This window comes from Triturus cristatus, chromosome 1_2 (genome assembly GCF_964204655.1).
Source record: "Triturus cristatus chromosome 1_2, aTriCri1.1, whole genome shotgun sequence".
Lineage (NCBI taxonomy): Eukaryota > Metazoa > Chordata > Amphibia > Caudata > Salamandridae > Triturus > Triturus cristatus.
Window position 1 is genome coordinate 1,194,450,180 of NC_140580.1, and position 23,535 is coordinate 1,194,473,714.

The window sequence follows — 23,535 nt, forward strand, 5'->3', positions numbered from 1 at the left end:
TTCACGGCAGCAGCACTTTGCAGCATCACGCCATTGAAAACTACAAAGATTCCCGACACCATTTGACACCTATGCACCTGGCTTCCCTGGGATAGGTAACACGAGTACTCCGGTGCTCACATGGGTGCTGGCCTTAGAACCTTCTAAGTCTGAAAGGGTTTGTTCCAAGTCCTCTCCTAAGTGTCCTTAAGCTGTAAAACTCCAAAGGTGACTTTCCCATAGGATTGTACGGAGCTCGCGGCTGCGTTCTCACACTGTACGCGTCCCCCGTGGGTCCCCTGTGTCACTACCTTGGATGGTTCCTTGGGGTCCCAGCGATTCTACGTGCTCTAGGTACTGTGTCCAGTCAAGTCGGGGTTGTTATACCACTTTCTTAGTATATGGTTCGGTCTCCCCCTGGAGTCCACTGTGTATTGTGCTATTTACTGTCGTTCTAGTGCTTTAATATTGTGTATCTTGTTCTCTAATCTCATAAAGAGGTTAGTAGAGAGTGTTTAGTAATAAATACATATATTTTATATATATACCTTGTGTGGTTCTCGTTTAATTTGGTCATTCAAGAGGCTATAATATGGTAAACCAAGCTGCTTTACATTCCTTCGCGACTTAGCCTGAAGGCTGCTCTCCATAGCTACCACTAGGATAGCTTTCAATAAAGGTTGTCTTTAACCTAATCATCAATAAGGGTTGTTTGGACTGGTACAAGTTGCCCACTTTAACTAGTGGACAGCATATACCAACTTCTCACAGGGAGTGGAGGGGGAGTTGAGAGTCAAAGGATACGGGAGAGCAGAAGGTCATGGGAAGGAAAGGAGTGGAGAGTCAAAAGATACGTGGGAGCGGAGAGTCATGGGATGGGAGGAAGTGGAGAGTTGATCGATGGGAGGGAGTGGAAAGTTATGAGATGGGACGGAGTGGAGAGCCATGGGATGGGAGGGAGTGGAGAGTCAAAGGATACGCAGGAGCGAACAGTCAAAGGATACGTGGGAGCGAACAGTCATGAGATGGGAGGGAGTGGAGAGTCAAAGAATACGTGGGAGAGGAGAGTCATGGGAAGGGAGAGAGTGAAGAGTTAAAGGATACGTGGAAGGGGAGAAACATGGGATGGGAGGGAGTGGAGAGTCAAGCGATGGGAGGGAGTGGAGAGTCAAAGGATACGTGGGAGCAGGGAGTCATGGGATGGGTGGGAGGGAGTGGAGAGATGAGAGGGAGTGGAGAGTCAAAGGTTACGCTGGAGCGGAGAGTCATGGGATGGGAGGGATTGGAGAGTCAAAGGATACGTGGGAGCTGAGAGGGATGGGAGGGAGTGGAGAGTCAAAGTATAACGTGGGAGAGAAGAGTCATTGGATGGGGGGAGTAGAGAGTCAAGCGATGGAAGGGAGTGAAGAGTCAAAGAATACGAGGGAGTTGAGAGTCATGGGATGGGAGGGAGTGGAGAGTCAAAGGATACGTGGGAGCAGAGAGGGATGGGAGGGAGCGGAAAGTCAAAGGATACGTGGGAGCGGAGAGTCATGGGAGGGAGCGGAGAGTCAAAGGACACGTCAGAGCAGAGAGGGATGGGAGGGAGTGGAGACTCAAAGGATACGTGGGAGTTGAGTCATGGGATGGGAGTGAGTGGAGAGTCAAGCGATCGGAGGAAGTGGAGAGTCATGGGACGGGAGGGGGTGGAGAGTCAAAGAATAGGTGGGAGTAGAGAGGCATGGGATGGGAGGGAGTGGAGAATCAAGGGATGGGAGGTAGTGGAGAGTCAAGTGATGGGAAGGAGTGGAGAGTCAAGCGATGGGAGTGAGTGGAGAGTGAAAAGATATGTGGGAGTGGAGAGTCATAGAATGAGAGGGAATGGAGAGTCAACTTATGGAACGGAGTGGAGTGTCAAAGAGGGAGAGGGTTGGGAAGGGAACAGAGTATTACAGAATGGGGAGAGTTGCAGAGAAACAAAGGATAGTCAGGAGCAGAGTCGTGGGATGGGAGGGTAAAGGATAGTAGGAGGCAGAAAAGGCAGGGGAGGGAGCCAAGGATCACATCCTTACTCACCAGATACTTTGGAGTGCTGACTGGCATAGCTGGAGTTGCGGGAATGCCCGGAATGAAACACTTCTTCTGGGCTGGACAGGTGGTGATCTGGCTCTTCGTGAACACCTGTTAGAAAACACAAGACAGGGATAGCTGCAATGAGGATATTCACAGGAAGCGGAACAAATGCACCAAGTTCTAGTCTGGGCGAGAAAACCTTCGTGGAAAATGAGGGGGAGACAGTGGGATGGACACCTGGTATCAACAGGAAACAGGGACTACAGATGAAAGAGCAGACATGACCATAAACAGGCTCTCCTACAGCACACCCCTGGCTCACCAGGGCTTGTCCTACCACATGACTCTCGCTCAGGAGAAGACTACCCTAGAAACATCATAGGCTCATGAAGGGCACCTTTTCCACATATCTCTGGACTCGCGAGGGACTGTCCTAACATACATCACTGACTTATGAGGTGGTCGCTCTTCCACACACCTCTGGCTCATTAGAGGCATCTCTATCACACAATGCTGGCACATAAGGGTACCCCCTTCCACACACCACCAGTTCATAAGGGACTGTCCTAATGCATAGCCCTCGCATATGAGGCTACCTTACCACACACTACAGGCCCAAGAGGGGCGGTCCTATCACTCACTACTGTATCAAGAGAAGACCACCCTAAAATCATTCCCGGCACACAAAGGGCTCCCTTTACACATACCTCTGGCTCATGAGTGATTGCCTTCCACATACCTCTGGCACATGAGAGAATGGCCTCTTACAGAACAATGGCTAATCAGAAGATGCACTATCACAAACCACTTGCTCATATGGGGCTGTCCTACCACACACACCTCTGGCTCATGTGCTACCACACACACCTTTGGCTCATGTCCTACCACACACACCTCCGGCTCATGTCCTACCACACACACCTCCGGCTCATGTCCTACCACATACACCTCCGGCTCATGTCCTACCACACACAACTCTGGCTCATGTCCTACCACACACACCTCCGGCTCATGTCCTACCACATACCTCTGACTCGTGACACTTCTTTATGACACACTGCTGGCTCATGTCCTACCACACACATCTCTGGCTCATGTCCTACACCACACACCTCTGGCTCATGTCCTACCACACACACCTCTGGCTCATGTCATACCACAGCTCTGGCTCATGTCCTACCACACACACCTCTGGCACATGTCCTACCACACACACCTCTGGCTCATGAACCAACCACAAACACTTCTGGCTCATGTCCTACCACACACAGCTATGGCTCATGTCCTACCAAAAACACCTCTGGCTCATGTCCTACCACACACATCTGGCTCATGTCCTACCACACACCTCTGGCTCATGTTCCACCACACACACCTCTGGATCATGTTCCACCACACACACCTCCGGCTCATGTACTACCACACACACCTCCGGCTCATGTCCAACCACGCACACCACTGGCTCATGTCCTACCACACCTCTGGCTCGTGTCCTACCACACATACCTCTGGCTCATGTCCTACCACACACACCTCTGGCTCATGTCCTACCACACACAGCTCTGGCTCATGTCCTACCACACACAGCTCTGGCTCATGTCCTACCGCATACCTCTGAATCATAGGACACTTCTTTATGACACACTGCTGGCTCATGTCCTACCACACACACCTCCGGCTCATGTCCTACCACACACAGCTCTGGCTCATGTCCTTCCACAAACACGTCTGGCTCATGTCCTACCACACACACCTCTGGCTCATGTCCTACCACACACAGCTCTGGCTCATGTCCTACCACACACAGCTCTGGCTCAAGTCCTACCACACACACCTCCGGCTCATGTCCTACCACATACACCTCCGGCTCATGTCCTACCACACACAACTCTGGCTCATGTCCTACCACACACACCTCCGGCTCATGTCCTACCACATACCTCTGACTCGTGACACTTCTTTATGACACACTGCTGGCTCATGTCCTACCACACACATCTCTGGCTCATGTCCTACACCACACACCTCTGGCTCATGTCCTACCACACACACCTCTGGCTCATGTCATACCACAGCTCTGGCTCATGTCCTACCACACACACCTCTGGCACATGTCCTACCACACACACCTCTGGCTCATGAACCAACCACAAACACTTCTGGCTCATGTCCTACCACACACAGCTATGGCTCATGTCCTACCAAAAACACCTCTGGCTCATGTCCTACCACACACATCTGGCTCATGTCCTACCACACACCTCTGGCTCATGTTCCACCACACACACCTCTGGATCATGTTCCACCACACACACCTCCGGCTCATGTACTACCACACACACCTCCGGCTCATGTCCAACCACGCACACCACTGGCTCATGTCCTACCACACCTCTGGCTCGTGTCCTACCACACATACCTCTGGCTCATGTCCTACCACACACACCTCTGGCTCATGTCCTACCACACACAGCTCTGGCTCATGTCCTACCGCATACCTCTGAATCATAGGACACTTCTTTATGACACACTGCTGGCTCATGTCCTACCACACACACCTCCGGCTCATGTCCTACCACACACAGCTCTGGCTCATGTCCTTCCACAAACACGTCTGGCTCATGTCCTACCACACACACCTCTGGCTCATGTCCTACCACACACAGCTCTGGCTCATGTCCTACCACACACAGCTCTGGCTCAAGTCCTACCACACACACCTCTGGCTCAAGTCCTACCACACACACCTCTGGCTCATGTCCTACCACACACACCTCTGGCTCATGTCCTACCACACACACCTCTGGCTCATGTCCTACCACACACAGCTCTGGCTCATGTCCTACAACACAAACCTCTGGCTCATGTCCTACCACACACAGCTCTGGCTCATGTCCTACCACACACACCTCTGGCTCATGTCCTACCACATACCTCTGAATCATAAGACACGTCTTTATGACACTGCTTGCTGATGAGAATACGTTCCAACGACACATGATGCTAACACATGTGAGGGTTAAGTTACTACATAAAATTGACTCATAATAGGGTCACCTTATCACATGCTGCTGCCCCCTCCTTTCACCGTGACTGTCAATTCTATGGCGTGGGCTACAGCTCCCTTCTATGAGCAAAAAGCAGGAGATGGGAGGACCCCTTAGGAGAGTATTTCTAGCAGAGGCGATGTCCCTTTGAGAGCGTGGGATGGGTAGGGTGAGAAGAGTGCAAAGTGAACGTGAAGAGCAGGATAAAACTACCTCATGGTGGACTAATAAGAAACTTGATTAAATGTCTCCAGTAGGCAGATCAAAACTCAGAGGGGAGTGAATTCCCTCAACCCAATCAGCACAAAAGGATCACACTGCTAGCTCATGAGAGAGCTGCGCTGCTACACACCTCTGGTTTGTGCACAGCCTGCCCTTCACACGCCGAGTTAACTCATGAGTGGCTTTCCTAACATCACTATTGGCTTTCAGAGTGCTGTCCAACCAAATACTGCTGTTTATGAAGAGGCCCTTCCACCCTACACAGGTGGCTCATGAGGGGCTGCCCAATCAGATCCCGCTTGGCTCAAGAGCAGGTGGCACTAACATACATCACTGGCTCATGAGTGAATTCTCTACCAGACACTGTTGGGTTTGAGAAAGCAAACCTACCACATACTGCAAGGTCATAAGAAAGTTCTCCTACCACGCGACGTGGGCTCATAAATGATTTACTTCCACATACCCCTGGCTCATGTGAAGGCTTACCCAACACACGCTGTTGCATCATAAGCGGTTGCCTGACCACAACCATGCACTGCTGGCTAAGGAGAGACTGTCCCAGCATGCACTGCTGGCTAGAGAGAGACTGTCCCACCATGCACTGCTGGCTAAAGAGACGCTGTCCCACCATGCACTGCTGGCTAAGGAGAGACTGACATACCATGCACTGCTGGCTAAGGAGAGACTGTCCTACCATGCACTGCTGGCTCAAGAGAGACTGTTCCACCATGCACTGCTGGCTAGAGAGACTGTCCCACCATGCACTGCTGGCTAAGGAGAGACTGTCCCACCATGCACTGCTGGCTAAGGAGAGACTGTCCCACCATGCACTGCTGGCTAGAGAGACTGTCCCACCATGCACTGCTGGCTAGAGAGACTGTCCTACCATGCACTGCTGGCTAAGGAGAGACTGTCCTACCATGCACTGCTGGCTAGAGAGACTGTCCTACCATGCACTGCTGGCTAGAGAGACTGTCCCATCATGCACTGCTGGCTAAGGAGAGACTGCCCCACCATGCACTGCTGGCTAGAGAGACTGTCCCACCATGCACTGCTGGCTAGAGAGACTGTCCCACCATGCACTGCTGGCTAGAGAGACTGTCCTACCATGCACTGCTGGCTAAGGAGAGACTGTCCTACCATGCACTGCTGGCTAGAGAGACTGTCCTACCATGCACTGCTGGCTAGAGAGACTGTCCCATCATGCACTGCTGGCTAAGGAGAGACTGTCACACCATGCACTGCTGGCTAGAGAGACTGTCCTACCATGCACTGCTGGCTAGAGAGACTGTCCTACCATGCACTGCTGGCTAGAGAGACTGTCCTACCATGCACTGCTGGCTAGAGAGACTGTCCCATCATGCACTGCTGGCTAAGGAGAGACTGTCCCACCATGCACTGCTGGCTAAGGAGAGACTGTCCCACCATGCACTGCTGGCTAAGGAGAGACTGTCCCACCATGCACTGCTGGCTAGAGAGACTGTCCCACCATGCACTGCTGGCTAGAGAGACTGTCCCACCATGCACTGCTGGCTAGAGAGACTGTCCCACCATGCACTGCTGGCTAAGGAGAGACTGTCCCACCATGCACTGCTGGCTAAGGAGAGACTGTCCAACCATGCACTGCTGGCTAAGGAGAGACTGTCCCACCATGCACTGCTGGCTAAGGAGAGACTGTCGCACAATGCAATGCTGGCTAAGGAGAGACTGTCCCACCATGCACTGCTGGCTAAGGAGAGACTGTCCCACCATGCACTGCTGGCTAAGGAGAGACTGTCCCACCATGCACTGCTGGCTAGAGAGACTGTCCCACCATGCACTGTTAGCTAAGGAGAGACTGTCCTACCATGCACTGCTGGCTAGAGAGACTGTCCTACCATGCACTGCTGGCTAGAGAGACTGTCCCATCATGCACTGCTGGCTAAGGAGAGACTGTCCCATCATGCACTGCTGGCTAAGGAGAGACTGTCCCACCATGCACTGCTGGCTAAGGAGAGACTGTCCCACCATGCATTGCTGGCTAGAGAGACTGTCCCACCATGCACTGCTGGCTAAGGAGAGACTGTCCCACCATGCACTGATGGCTAAGGAGAGACTGTCCCACCATGCACTGATGGCTAAGGCGAGACTGCCCCACCATGCACTGCTGGCTAGAGAGACTGTCCCATCATGCACTGCTGGCTAAGGAGAGACTGTCCCACCATGCACTGCTGGCTAAGGAGAGACTGTCCCACCATGCACTGCTGGCTAAGGAGAGACTGTCCCACCATGCACTGCTGGCTAAGGAGAGACTGTCCTACCATGCACTGCTGGCTGGAGAGACTGTCCTACCATGCACTGCTGGCTAGAGAGACTGTCCCATCATGCACTGCTGGCTAAGGAGAGACTGTCCCACCATGCACTGCTGGCTAAGGAGAGACTGTCCTACCATGCACTGCTGGCTAGAGAGACTGTCCTACCATGCACTGCTGGCTAGAGAGACTGTCCCATCATGCACTGCTGGCTAGAGAGACTGTCCCACCATGCACTGCTGGCTAAGGAGAGACTGTCCTACCATGCACTGCTGGCTAGAGAGACTGTCCCACCATGCACTGCTGGCTAGAGAGACTGTCCCATCATGCACTGCTGGCTAAGGAGAGACTGTCCCACCATGCACTGCTGGCTAAGGAGAGACTGTCCTACCATGCACTGCTGGCTAGAGAGACTGTCCTACCATGCACTGCTGGCTAGAGAGACTGTCCCATCATGCACTGCTGGCTAGAGAGACTGTCCCACCATGCACTGCTGGCTAAGGAGAGACTGTCCTACCATGCACTGCTGGCTAGAGAGACTGTCCCACCATGCACTGCTGGCTAGAGAGACTGTCCCACCATGCACTGCTGGCAAGAGAGACTGTCCCACCATGCACTGCTGGCTAAGGAGACTGTCCCACCATGCACTGCTGGCTAGAGAGACTGTCCCACCATGCACTGCTGGCTAGAGAGACTGTCCCACCATGCACTGCTGGCTAAGGAGAGACTGTCGCACAATGCAATGCTGGCTAAGGAGAGACTGTCCCACCATGCACTGCTGGCTAAGGAGAGACTGTCCCACCATGCACTGCTGGCTAGAGAGACACTGTCCCATCATGCACTGCTGGCTAAGGAGAGACTGTCCCACCATGCACTGCTGGCTAGAGAGACTGTCCCACCATGCACTGCTGGCTAAGGAGAGACTGTCCCACCATGCACTGCTGGCTAAGGAGAGACTGTCCCACCATGCACTGCTGGCTAGAGAGACTGTCCCACCATGCACTGCTGGCTAAGGAGAGACTGTCCTACCATGCACTGCTGGCTAGAGAGACTGTCCCACCATGCACTGCTGGCTAGAGAGACTGTCCCACCATGCACTGCTGGCTAAGGAGAGACTGTCCCACCATGCACTGCTGGCTCAAGAGAGACTGTCCCACCATGCACTGCTGGCTAAGGAGAGACTGTCCCACCATGCACTGCTGGCTAAGGAGAGACTGTCCCACCATGCACTGCTGGCTAAGGAGAGACTGTCCCACCATGCACTGCTGGCTAGAGAGACTGTCCCACCATGCACTGCTGGCAAGAGAGACTGTCCCACCATGCACTGCTGGCTAAGGAGAGACTGTCCCACCATGCACTGCTGGCTAGAGAGACTGTCCCACCATGCACTGCTGGCTAGAGAGACTGTCCCACCATGCACTGCTGGCTAAGGAGAGACTGTCGCACAATGCAATGCTGGCTAAGGAGAGACTGTCCCACCATGCACTGCTGGCTAAGGAGAGACTGTCCCACCATGCACTGCTGGCTAGAGAGACACTGTCCCATCATGCACTGCTGGCTAAGGAGAGACTGTCCCACCATGCACTGCTGGCTAGAGAGACTGTCCCACCATGCACTGCTGGCTAAGGAGAGACTGTCCCACCATGCACTGCTGGCTAAGGAGAGACTGTCCCACCATGCACTGCTGGCTAAGGAGAGACTGTCCCACCATGCACTGCTGGCTAGAGAGACTGTCCCACCATGCACTGCTGGCTAGAGAGACTGTCCCACCATGCACTGCTGGCTAAGGAGAGACTGTCCCACCATGCACTTCTGGCTAAGGAGAGACTGTCCCACCATGCACTGCTGGCTAAGGAAAAACTGTCCCACCATGCACTGCTGGCTAGAGAGACTGTCCCACCATGCACTGTTAGCTAAGGAGAGACTGTCCTACCATGCACTGCTGGCTAGAGAGACTGTCCTACCATGTACTGCTGGCTAGAGAGACTGTCCCATCATGCACTGCTGGCTAAGGAGAGACTGTCCCACCATGCACTTCTGGCTAAGGAGAGACTGTCCCACCATGCACTGCTGGCTAAGGAAAAACTGTCCCACCATGCACTGCTGGCTAGATAGACTGTCCCACCATGCATTGCTGGCTAGAGAGACTGTCCCACCATGCACTGCTGGCTAGAGAGACACTGTCCCATCATGCACTGCTGGCTAAGGAGAGACTGTCCCACCATGCACTGCTGGCTAGAGAGACACTGTCCCATCATGCACTGCTGGCTAAGGAGAGACTGTCCCACCATGCACTGCTGGCTAGAGAGACTGTCCCACCATGCACTGCTGGCTAAGGAGAGACTGTCCCACCATGCACTGCTGGCTAAGGAGAGACTGTCCCACCATGCACTGCTGGCTAAGGAGAGACTGTCCCACCATGCACTGCTGGCTAGAGAGACTGTCCCACCATGCACTGCTGGCTAGAGAGACTGTCCCACCATGCACTGCTGGCTAAGGAGAGACTGTCCCACCATGCACTTCTGGCTAAGGAGAGACTGTCCCACCATGCACTGCTGGCTAAGGAAAAACTGTCCCACCATGCACTGCTGGCTAGAGAGACTGTCCCACCATGCACTGTTAGCTAAGGAGAGACTGTCCTACCATGCACTGCTGGCTAGAGAGACTGTCCTACCATGTACTGCTGGCTAGAGAGACTGTCCCATCATGCACTGCTGGCTAAGGAGAGACTGTCCCACCATGCACTTCTGGCTAAGGAAAAACTGTCCCACCATGCACTGCTGGCTAGATAGACTGTCCCACCATGCATTGCTGGCTAGAGAGACTGTCCCACCATGCACTGCTGGCTAAGGAGAGACTGTCCCACCATGCATTGCTGGCTAGAGAGACTGTCCCACCATGCACTGCTGGCTAAGGAGAGACTGTCCCACCATGCACTGATGGCTAAGGAGAGACTGTCCCACCATGCACTGCTGGCTAAGGAGAGACTGTCCCACCATGCACTGCTGGCTAAGGAGAGACTGTCCCACCATGCACTGCTGGCTAAGGAGAGACTGTCGCCCAATGCACTGCTGGCTAAGGAGAGACTGTCCCACCATGCACTGCTGGCTAAGGAGAGACTGTCCCACCATGCACTGCTGGCTAAGGAGAGACTGTCCCACCATGCACTGCTGGCTAGAGAGACTGTCCCACCATGCACTGCTGGCAAGAGAGACTGTCCCACCATGCACTGCTGGCTAAGGAGAGACTGTCCCACCATGCACTGCTGGCTAGAGAGACTGTCCCACCATGCACTGCTGGCTAGAGAGACTGTCCCACCATGCACTGCTGGCTAAGGAGAGACTGTCGCCCAATGCACTGCTGGCTAAGGAGAGACCGTCCCACCATGCACTGCTGGCTAAGGAGAGACTGTCCCACCATGCACTGCTGGCTAAGGAGAGACTGTCCCACCATGCACTGCTGGCTAGAGAGACTGTCCCACCATGCACTGCTGGCTAGAGAGACTGTCCCACCATGCACTGCTGGCTAGAGAGACTGTCCCACCATGCACTGCTGGCTAAGGAGAGACTGACGCCCAATGCACTGCTGGCTAAGGAGAGACTGTCCCACCATGCACTGCTGGCTAAGGAGAGACTGTCCCACCATGCACTGCTGGCTAAGGAGAGACTGTCCCACCATGCACTGCTGGCTAGAGAGACTGTCCCACCATGCACTGCTGGCTAGAGAGACTGTCCCACCATGCACTGCTGGCTAAGGAGAGACTGTCGCCCAATGCACTGCTGGCTAAGGAGAGACCGTCCCACCATGCACTGCTGGCTAAGGAGAGACTGTCCCACCATGCACTGCTGGCTAAGGAGAGACTGTCCCACCATGCACTGCTGGCTAGAGAGACTGTCCCACCATGCACTGCTGGCTAGAGAGACTGTCCCACCATGCACTGCTGGCTAGAGAGACTGTCCCACCATGCACTGCTGGCTAAGGAGAGACTGTCGCCCAATGCACTGCTGGCTAAGGAGAGACTGTCCCACCATGCACTGCTGGCTAAGGAGAGACTGTCCCACCATGCACTGCTGGCTAAGGAGAGACTGTCCCACCATGCACTGCTGGCTAGAGAGACTGTCCCACCATGCACTGCTGGCTAGAGAGACTGTCCCACCATGCACTGCTGGCTAAGGAGAGACTGTCGCACAATGCAATGCTGGCTAAGGAGAGACTGTCCCACCATGCACTGCTGGCTAAGGAGAGACTGTCCCACCATGCACTGCTGGCTAGAGAGACTGTCCCACCATGCACTGCTGGCTAGAGAGACTGTCCCACCATGCACTGCTGGCTAAGGAGAGACTGTCGCACAATGCAATGCTGGCTAAGGAGAGACTGTCCCACCATGCACTGCTGGCTAAGGAGAGACTGTCCCACCATGCACTGCTGGCTAAGGAGAGACTGTCCCACCATGCACTGCTGGCTAAGGATCGACTGTTCCACCATGCACTGCTGGCTAAGGAGAGACTGTCGCACAATGCAATGCTGGCTAAGGAGAGACTGTCCCACCATGCACTGCGGGCTAAGGAGAGACTGTCCCACCATGCACTGCTGGCTAGAGAGACTGTCCCACCATGCACTGCTGGCTCAAGAGAGACTGTCCTACCATGCACTGCTGGCTAAGGATAGACTGTCCCACCATGCACTGCTGGCTAGAGAGACTGTCCTACCATGCACTGCTGGCTAGAGAGACTGTCCCACCATGCACTGCTGGCTCAAGAGAGACTGTCCTACCATGCACTGCTGGCTAAGGAGAGACTGTCGCACCATGCGCTGCTGGCTAAGGATAGACTGTCGCACCATGCGCTGCTGGCTAAAGAGAGACTGTCCCACCATGCACTGTTGGCTAAAGAGAGACTGTCCCACCATGCACTGCTGGCTAGAGAGACTGTCTCACCATGCACTGCTGGCTAAGGAGAGACTGTCCCACCATGCACTGCTGGCTAAAGAGAGACTGTCCCACCATGCACTGTTGGCTAGAGAGAGACTGTCTCACCATGCACTGCTGGCTAAGGCGAGACTGCCACACCATGCACTGCTGGCTAAAGAGAGAATGTCCCACAATGCACTGATGGCTAGAGAGACACTGTCCCATCATGCACTGCTGCCTAGACAGAGGTTTGTCTACTACACCCAGCAGGCTCAATAGCTAGTACTGTTAGACTTGCCAGCTTTAGCGTGGTCTTCCTCCAAACCTTTTGTCTTGTCCCTCCATTTTTGCTGATCTGGTTTTTGTTGGCCTTAGGATTCTCTGAACTTTACCCCTGCTAACAAGTCCTAAAGTGCCTGTTCTCTCTCCTTTAGAATTAAATCTCTTTTTTATTAGCATTCATATCAAACATCGGTTACACAGCATGTCGCCTACAACCCAGACTGGGCCGGCCGCGTGGCTCGTAGAGGTGTGTCGTAAGCAAAGCGGTATAGATCATCAAATACGACCCCTTCAGGCCGGGATCTTACATGCTACTCTCCATGAGGGTCGGCAGCTTGACGCAGGGGGTCGCACTGCAACCAGATTTCAAATATGAAAAACATTGAGATATCATTTACACAGCATGTCGCCTACAACACAGACAGGGCCGGCAGCGTGGTTCGGAGAGGTGAGTCAAATCAGAGCAAATGTCATGGTACATTGCAAATAACCTCCATGGGCCGGTCTCCTTCGTGTCAGCCTTCTCAGTTATCCGCTCACTGCTGCAGCAAGTCGCTACGAAAGCCAGTTTGAAGTATGAAGAAGATAGGAAAGAACAGGAATCAACATAGCTCATGAAGCCCCCGCCCCTTGTCCTTCCGCGCAGTAGCCTGCTATGGAAGTGTGTGTGTTCTAGATGTACTTTCCTCTGAGCCTTTCCTGTCCGGCTGGCAGCTTTTCCATTACCCTTTCATCACCTTGGGTGTCTGGAAGCAATCTCAGGATACTAGGTAAGTTGGGCTAGTCAGTTCCCTGAATTCCGTAGGAAGAATGTAGCTAAATGGGCCCATATTTTGGTATTCGCTAAGGTATCAGTATTTGTTGCCATCGAAAGATGATACATACCCAGAAGGAACCACAACTGGTGGAGCCATTGCCCATTGTCCGGGGGTTCTATCTTTGCCCCAGGCGGCCAGGTGTACCTGGAGTGCGGCTTTAATGCAAGGGCTATCTGTTTCCCCCTAGTGGAGCGGAGTCGAAATGACAGTGCATTGGGGAGCCCTAGGATAGTGTAAGCAGGGAATCGGGGGATCGAGTCAATGTCATCCAATGTCATCCAGCATCAGTTTCCGGCAATGCCAAAGAAGATGCTATCGGCGTCTATCACCTCGGTCCTAGGACCTGTCTGGATAGACTTAACCGAGTTTGCATATTGTTTACTACGGAGCCGATGTGCCAGCATACGTCCCCCTTTATTGCTTCCTAAGTAAAATGTATGTTTGAGGCGCAGCATAGCATGTTCGGCTCGGTCTAGGTCGAGGCGTTGCAGTTGCAAGCGCTCCTTCTCCAGTTGTCTCAAGATCCGGTGCGTTTATGAATGGACTCTAGTTCTAGTACCTTTTTCTCAAGCGCCTCCCTCTTGCCTTTTCGTACTTTATTTTCGTACGCCGCTCTCGCTGTTCCTCACACTGCTTCACGTCACTAGTGCCTTTCACTTTTTGCACGAGCACCGATGTGCACACAAATAATTGGGTTACACCCACATACACATGTAAATAGTGCGGATATATTATTTGGTCTCTATATATTTTTTACAATATAGACCGCTGTATACAACTCGTACAAACCTTTCTAGTCTCCCTTTCTTCCCTTTCAGCTGTAATTGATGTTTTACACTTTCCATACTTGCCTACAAAATATTACCTGTTGAGACATTGTTGACTGTTACACCTTAACTACTCAGGTCTCGACTGGGTTTATGGGTTATCTCCTGTGGTTTTTCCTGTAACTTTTAGGAAGTTGACATTTTCTTGTCCCAACCATTTGGTGGCTGCGGCCTGACACATGGCTGGGTGTAGCTGGCAGCTGGTCTTTGTATATCGCTCGCAGACAGTGAGACAAAGGAACATAGGTGTTGGCAGGATGGGCCATCTCTGGCTTGATGAGGAGGAGACGCTATCACTTGCCACACTTGCACATCAGATAGGCTCTGAACCAGCACACTCACAAAGGGTTTGGCACTAGTATATTGTAGCCCCAGACAACCCGGAGACTGGAAATTCCAAACACTTCTGGGGGTGGAACCATCCAGAACTACTTCAAAATGGGCACCAGGTATCAATGTTGGAACCTCAGACTCACTTCTTCAGCAGACCTCTGGGCCTGTGGAAGACTTAAAAGAACTGCTATGCTGCTCTGAAAGAAGGACTGGTACTGTGTTGCCCTGCTGCCTGAGTGAGAGGACTGGGCCTGCGTTTTGATCCCAGGACCACCAGAGTGCCTCCAATGGCTAGTTGGCTGGCCTCCTGACAGGAGCCTCTGGGACAAAAAAGGTTCCAACCACCTTGAACCCAGCACCTGGGCCCAGTCCACTGTGAGTCTTGCCCCCTAAATGGTGCCACCCCAGCCCGGATCCTAAAAAGTGGGCTTGAAGGTGCTTGCCAGCCCAGCCGTGGTCCTGTGAGCAGGACCAGTGCAGCATAACGCATCTCTTCGGAGCCGCTTCAGAAACGCAGCTGCGCAATGAATCTTGAATCAGGACTTCACATCGTAGCCCAAAGCCTCCTCTGAACCACTGCTGTGCGACGCATCCTCAATGGCGCAGGACTCCATATCACAGCCCCACAATTCTACGGAACCACTGCTGTGGGACGTATCCTCAAAGCAAGCCTTCGCATCCAAGCCCCTCATCAGCGGCATCCTCAACAATGGCTCAGGACTCCGTATTACAGCCCCACAGCGCTTTGGAACCACTGCTGTGCGATGCATCCTCAAAGCAAGCCTTCACATCGTAAGCCCCTCATCAGCGGCATCCTCGACAATGGCGCAGGACTCCGTATCACAGCCCCACAATTCTCCGGAACCACTGCTGTGCGACGCATCCTGAACGCAAACCTTCACATCGCAAGCCCCTCATCGGCGGCATCCTCAACAATGGCGCAGGACTCCGTATCACAGCCCCACAGCGCTTCGGAACCACTGCTGTGCGATGCATCCTCAAAGCAAGCCTTCACATCGCAAGCCCCTCATCAGCGGCATCCTCGACAATGGCGCAGGAATCTGTATCACAGCCCCACAACTCTCCGGAACCACTGCTGTACGACACATCCTCAAAGCAAGCCTTCACATCGCAAGCCCCTCATCAGCGGCATCCTCGACAATGGTGCAGGTCTCTGTATCACAGCCCCACAATTCTCCGGAACCACTGCTGTGCGACGCATCCTCAACGCAAGCCTTCACATCACAAGCCCCTCATCAGCGGCATCTTCGGCAATGGCGCAGGACTCCGTATCACAGCCCCACAGCTCTTCGGAACCACTGCTGTGCGACGCATCCTCTTGCAGGATCTCACAACATTCTGAAAACCAGGCTTTATGGTACTTTTGTTCAGTGAGCCTAACTTGGTCCCTGTATCCGGCCCTCGCTCCATCGTTGTCATCCTGAACTTGCGACTTTTTACTGGTTCCCTGCGACCAGATAATCTCAGTTGGCACTTTATTCCTTGAGGCAATATTTTCACTAAGATCTTTAAAACTGCATCTCTCTGGATGTACGAGTTGGAGTTTTTGTGTTTTGGAATCAAATAATGTATTAAATTGTACTCCTTCTTTCTGAATTGGTGTGAGCTTTGTCTTGTGTTTCACTTTATTACTGCTTGATGTGCTGCATAAATACTTCATACAAGGCCTCGAAGTTAAGCTGGACTGCTCTGTGCCAAGCGACCAGACAGCTAAGCAGAGGTTAATTTGGGGGTTGCTTGTGACTTCACCCTGACAGAAATTGAGGCAGCTGCTTGAGTACGTTTTCACCCTCCTCAACCAGTAACCCAATTTCCAACATGTACCATTCCACACCGCGCTGGCGAATGACGGGAAAAACTAGTTACCTACCTTAGGTAACGTTTTTTCTGGTAGAGACTCTAACTGCCGATTTCTCACCTTAGAATATTGCCAAGGTGTCATACTGGATCTGGTAAAACCTTTGAAGCGGTTCAACTGCGCGCCGTGTGGTGTCGCCTGCAGCGCTGCATCCACGTCGTCCGCACCCAATGTGACGAGTGGAGGCCCATGTGGGTGCCACCGATGCACGCTAACCTCAGTTGCTTTCGTGACAGTTCTACGTCTGCAGACGAGGAGCCAAAATTGAATTGGTCTTCACCAGTGAGCCAATACCAAAAGTGGAATCTTTTTAGGTGACAGAATCCAGTTCACAGAACTGGGAGGATGGGCAGGTCCGTAAGGAATCTGCAGTTAGAGAGGGAGTCTCTACCAGAAAAGGCGCTACCAAAGGTAAGTAATTTGCTCTTTTGATAGAGACAGCTAACAGCAGATTCCTCGCCTTAGAATAGGTACCAGGGTAGCACCTCCCAGGTGGTGGGTGTGTAAACTGGCTCAGCCCACAAAGACCTTCAGGACCAAAAGGGCAAAATGCCGGTGCTGGCTGTCCAGACAGTAGCGTGGAGGGATGCCCACATCGCAGCCTGGCAAATGTCCAGGGCAGGCAACCCGAGTGTCAATGCAGTAGTAACAACTTTAGCTCTCGTCAGACGAGCCCACAAGCACTCAGGAGGCTGTTTCGTCGCTAAAGCATAGAAGATCGTAATGCAGGGCATGAACCAGCAGGAGATGGTATGTTTCTGCACCGCTCTGCCTTTCTTTGCTCACTCAAACCAGATAAAGAGCGGACTGTCTATTCTGTGGTGGTTAGTCTGATCAAAATAGACGTTCAGAACTCTCTTTGGGTCCAGGCAATGGAGACGGTCCTCCTGATTGGTGGGGTGGAGCGAAGAACGAGGGAGAGTGATGGTCTGACCAACGTGCAAAGGAATCACTATGTTCAGTAAGAAGGATGCACAGGTCAGGAGAACCAACTTTTGAGGATAGAAGGTAGTATAAAAACAGTTAACGAAGAGAGCCTGTAGCTCACCACCCTCGGGCTGATGTTATAGCCACTAAGAAAACCGTCTTTAGGGTAAGCAATCTGTGAGGACAGCAATACATGTGTTCAAACAGGGAACACATGAGGAAGTAAACCAAATTCTAGTGCCATTGGGGCATAACAAAAAGTGAGGGGGGAAACAAATGTTGAAGTCCTTTAAAAAAACGCATGACTACTGGAGACCTAAATGAGGAAGCCAGGTACGGAATCGCAAATAAGCTGAACTAGCCAACAGATAACCCTTAACTGTGCCCAAAGCAAGCTCTTGCCAGGCCAAAGACAACGCAAACAACAAAACCACACACTATTTGGCATGAAATTGGCTGACCTGTTTGGTCATGCAACAGGCCACAAAACTGTCCCAACCACAGGCATATACAGATTTGGTAGAGGGACGTCTGGCTGCCAAATTAATATCAACGACATAAGGAGGGAGGTCAAAAGCAATCAACTGCTGCTGCTCAATGTGAGAAGTTGGCCTGGTATATGCTGTCCACTAGTTATAGTGGGCACCTTGCACCACTCCAAACAACCCTTACTGATGATTAGGTTAAAGACAACCTTTATTGAAAGCTATCCTAGTGGTAGCGATGGAGAGCAGACTTCAGGCGAAGTCTCGAAGGAATGTAAAGCAGCTTGGATTACCAGATTATAACCTCCTGAATGACAAAATGAAAGGAGAACCACGCAAGATATATATAAAATATATGTATTTATTACTAAACACTCTCTACTAACCTCTTTATGAGATTAGAGCACACGATACACAATATTAAAGCACTAGAACGACAGTAAATATCACAATACACAGTGGGCCCCAGGGGGAGACCAAACCATGTATTAGGAAAGTGGTATAACAACCATGACGTGACTAGACAGTGCCTAGAGCATGTAGAATTGCTGGGACCCCAAGGAACCACCCAAGGTAGTGACGCGTGCAGTGTGAGAACGCAGCCGCGAGCTCCATACAAATTTTATGGGAAAGTTGCGGTTGGAATTTTAAAGATTAAGGACACTTAGGAGAGGACTTTGAGCAAACCCTTTCAAACTTAGAAGGTTTTAAGGCCAGCACCCATGTGAGCACCGGAGCACTCGTGTTACCTAACCCAGGATAACCGGGTGCATAGGTGTCAAATGGTGTTTGGAATCTTCGATGTTTTCAATGGCGTGAGATGCTGCAAAGTGCTGCTGCCGGGAAGATGAGAAGTGTCTGGTGTGATCCAAGCCTGGATCGCAGGTGGGAAGGACCTGAAAGCAGAGGGGACAGAGTCTGGGTCACTTCAGGGTGACCAGGGGCTCGGTAGACGAATGCCCACCAATGGCGGGTGTTTCAGGTGCAAAGAGGTGAAGCTTGACTCTGCAGCCACGGAGACCAGGAGACGTCGACGATTACCGAAGTCCGCAGGCGAGCTGTCCCACGAAGGATGTCGAGTGCTGTGGGGGTCTGTGTCCAGATTGGAGACCAACAAGCCTTGGCAACTGCAACCCACGTGGTTAGAGAAAAGATGCTTCGGTGTGGATCAGCAAGGTCCTGGGGACTCCCCAAGCAATGGAGTCAGGTCACGTCTGGAGCAACTAGGAAAGCCCACTTAAAGTTACAGTTCCCTTCTCAGGGACCCACAAGTCGACGGACCAGGGATCGCGAAGAGACTTCGAGAGGAATCACAAAATACCAGCCCACGGAACACTCATGGAGTGTAGGCCGGTAATCTTCGGTGGAATCACTGCTCGGGCCAGGAGTACAAGTAGCCCAAAGCACAGCCTCAGGGATCGCCAAAAAGCATATGCTGCTTCAAATGTGCACGGTGTCCAGGGGTATGAGTTGCACGGTCTCCACGAGGGTTGAGGGTCTCAGGTTTGCTGAGAGCACTTGTCGGCCTCGGGGAAGCTTGGGAACCCACCTCCTGTGTTGCAAAATCTTCGGAGTCCTTCAGGAGCTGCGTAGATGCAAACTGGTCAAATGCGTTTCAGGTGCCTGCCTTGCAGGGGAGTAACTCCTTTACTCCAAGGGAGATTCTTCAGTCATCCAATATAGTGTAGATAGTTGAAGTACTTGGTTTCTATAGCAGAGTTTCATCCAGGTAAATCTAACGTCCTGTAGCCAGGGGTTCCTACTTTATACCCAAGGAAGGGGTGGGACAAACTCTGGGGACCCACCTATGGGAGGGTCAGGACAGAGGGGTGGTTACACCCATGTCCTTTGTCCAGTTTTGCACCAGAGCAAGGGCTGATAGCCCCTGCAACCGGTTTGAGCTGGACTATGCACAGGGACACAAAAGGTGCCCCCAGTGCAGACTTCAAAGCACTCTCAAAGTGTACCCACCCAGCCCCATTACACTAAAGCCTGTCTGGGAGGTGGTCATACCTCCCTGTGACAGGAAATTTATTGTCCAGCCGTCCCCTGCCGGAGTTTCGTCCAGCAGCAGGAGGGCAGACTCATGTCTGTGGCTGGCAGCATCCATTTTGTAATGCCAGGGTCAGTAAAGCTAGCACCGGGTGTACCAGTCTTGTCATATTTCTCCTTCTAGTAGGGTGGAATCATACCTCTCACACCAGTTACTGGTGTGGAGGTATGATTCCAAGGTGTTTGACACCAAACACAACATGTTTCCATGCAGCCGTTTTAAAGTTAGCATTTACTGCAAGGTTATAATGCACTTAAGAGTGTATGGTTGGCTGCATCACAAACAGCCCCGGAATAAAGGTTCCGAAGGCTGCAGATGGGCTCTGCTCATGCAGGTGCACCCTCTCACATAAAACCCGGCACCCTGCCTTCGGGATTGATAAGGCCTGCCATAGAGGTGACTGATAGGTTTATATGTGCAGTGATTAGGATAGATATAGTGAACCTATATCTCAGTAAGGGGTGCATACATCACCTTACACAGGCTGCAGTAGCAGACCTGTGGTGTCAGTTTGAATGGTCTCCCAGGGGTAGCATAATACATGCTGCAGCCCCCGAGAGGCCTCTGGGGTACCTATGCCCTGGGTACAAAGTATACCATATATTAGGGACTTATAAGGGTACCCCAGAATCCAATCTAAAGCGTACCTAAAGTACTTGCAATCAATTTAGAGAGAAAGCAGCTAGGCTGGGGTCCTGGATAGCAGGTTCTCAGCCAGACTAAAGTCGAAAACAATGAAACATCAGCAAAAAGTGGGGGTAACTATAAGAAGCAGATCCTACTCTCCTGCACTCAATCTCCAAGCGTAGAGGTGGAGGGAGCGCAGTGTCAGCTGTTGCGACGTGAGGTCCTCCTGAAGGGGCAGCCTGGTCCGAGCACTCATGCTCAGGGGTGAAGGACACCCAGTCCTTATCCATTAAGAGGGGCCCCGTTATCACAGATCTTCTTCAGAACTCAGAGTAGGAGCGGTATCAGCAGAAAGATGTACAGGAGTCCTGAGTTCCACTCTATGCGGAACGCATTTCCGAGCGAGAGCCTCTTTGGAAACGCAAATGTGCAGAAGCGCTGACATTGCACATTTTCGGTGGTGGTGAACAGATCGAGCCAAAGTTCTCAACTTTCTCAGAAGAGCCCTTGCACCACCTTCAGATGTAACCGCCATTCATGACCCGCTAGATGTCGATGACTGAGTTTGTCCGACCCTGGCATTCAAGGATCCCACCAAGGAGCCCGGACCAGGACAATCCCCCCTTGTGTACCAGCCACGTCTAGAGGCACAGGGCTGGACGTGGCTGGAAGTGATGCACCGGTCACCTCTGTCAGCTCTGGTTGGGGTAAATCCAGTATTTGTAAAGCGCACAGCTACCCGTAGGCATCCCGGCGCTGGGGTCCCTCGGGCAGATTAGGCGAGCTATTGCCCAGAGTCACATGGTGCTCGGCTGACCTGCCGCTGGTGCCGGGGATCAAACCATGATCCCCAGCGTCCAACGTCAGTCGCCCTGGCCGCTGCGCCACACCTCTTCCCGTAGGGAGAGTGGTCTGCTGCTGACTAATCCACAGCCCCGTAGCCACCGCTGCAAGTCCTGTGCAGTCTACTCCGAAATCCAGACTCATGCAGTGAGGTCCCCTTGACGGGCACTTCAGATCCCAGTGCAGGGCCTGCGTATGCCATATGTTGCGCATGACCAGCAGGATGCAGGAGGCCATCAGGCCCAGGAACCTCAGAGTCAACCTCACTGAGACCCAGGGCCGAAGCTAAAACATCAGGACCATATTCGTATGTTCTGGACTTTCTGCTCTGAGGGATAGGCGCAAAACCGCATGGTGTCCAGAACGGCTCCGATGAAAGGGATCATCTGTAAAGGACTCAGGTGTGACTTCCGCACCTTTTTGTTAAACCCCAGCAGTGAGAGGAGATTCTCCATAGTCTGGAGTTGGGTGACAATCACTTGGGTGATCCTGCTTTCAGCAGTCAGTCGTTGAGGTAGGGGAGACTGGGACCTGAGCCCCGCAGAGAAGCTTGCATGAATACCAGAGGGGCGCTGCCACGGTCAGACTGCAGCAAAGCGAACTGGAAATACTCCTGGCCCACCATGGATCACAGGTAACACCTGAGGGCCTGCACGACGGGATATGAAAATGAGTGTCCTGCAGGTCCAGCGCCACCGTCCAGTCTCTGGGATTCCGGGCAGACAAGACATGAGTCAGGCTAAGTACCCTGAAGTTGTCCTCCCTCAGGAAGGTGTTGAGAGGGCAAAGATCTAGAACAGGATAGAGCTCTCTGTCCTTTTTTGGCACCAGGAAGTAGCGGGAATAACAACCAAAACCTACTTCTGGTGTCAACACAACCTCTCTGGCTCCTTTGGCCAAAAGGGCCTGCATTTCCTGGCGTAAAGTGGATCAGTGGTCCGCTGTCAGCTGTTCTGAAGACAGTGGCGAGGGCCGCGGAGTTTCCAGAAATGGAAGGGCATAACCCTATCGAACGATCTACAACACCCACGTATCCGAGGTGATGGCCAACCACTCTGGCAAGAAGTGACGGGTTCTGATGCCAAAGTGGTGGCTGTGTGTCGCGAAGGACACATTAAAGAGGCTTTGGGGTGCGGGAGCAGGTTGACTGGGCCGTGCGCTGCCTCTGCTGTCCGTGTGAGGAATCAGATGACTGTTGAACCACTGGCATCTGCTGGCAATATTGGGACCCAATGTCAACACTGCGCAAGGGGCAGAGCGGAGCAGGTGGAGGACAAGGAGCAGTGGACAATCCAAGAGAGTGAGCCATAGCTCTACTGTCTTGAAGTGCTCCAGCGACAAATCCGCCTTTTGCCTGAAGTGGCGGGACCCGAAGGGCATATCCATAAGGGTGGATTGGAAATTCCTCGAATAGCCAGTTGAGGGCATCCAAGCATGTTGTTGAATGGCGACACTGATTACAATAGCTCGGCCCAAGGAGTCTGCAGTAAAAGGGCTGCAGCAGATAGAAATCTTCATCACATCACAACCATTTGCCATTGCTTGGGAGAGAATAGCACAAGCTTCCTCAGACACTATAGGAAGCACTTGTCCCACTGAGTCCCACAGCGCTCGTCAGAATCTGCTCAGCATCCAGGCCGTATTCAATCAGTGCAGGACAAGACTAGTGGATGAGAAAACCCTGCACCCAAAAGTGTCAAGACGCTTGTATTCCCTATGCGGCGGGGCAGAAGGGAATGCATTGGGGTTAACTTTTCTTGCAGAAGCCTGCATCACCAGACTCTCCGAGGAAGGTTGTGGGTAAAAAAGTCCAGATCCCCTGGTGCAGGACGCTGACTGCGGGCAATTTGGCAGTTGACCAGGGCACCTGTGCAAGGTTTAGCCCAGGTACCCAGAAGAGTATCCGTCAAAAACTCAATTTAAGGAATAACAGGTTCTTCGAACGTTTGCCCTGGTTGTAA

The 23,535-nt window shown here is 52.5% G+C and overlaps 1 protein-coding gene across 9 annotated transcripts in view; it reads right to left on the minus strand.

Moving 5' to 3' along the window:
- The window catches only part of EEIG1 (estrogen-induced osteoclastogenesis regulator 1), a 743,239-nt gene that overhangs the window by 320,694 nt on the left and 399,010 nt on the right, over nucleotides 1-23,535 (minus strand). For all 9 annotated transcript variants that reach the window (XR_014965472.1, XM_085614167.1, XM_085614162.1 and 6 more), the window contains one exon: nucleotides 2,035-2,139. Coding sequence is in view for 8 of the 9 variants with exons in the window: in XM_085614167.1 (XP_085470293.1) it covers nucleotides 2,035-2,139 (105 nt within the window). In the remaining variant the exon portion in view is untranslated. The remainder of the gene's footprint in view (nucleotides 1-2,034; nucleotides 2,140-23,535) is intronic.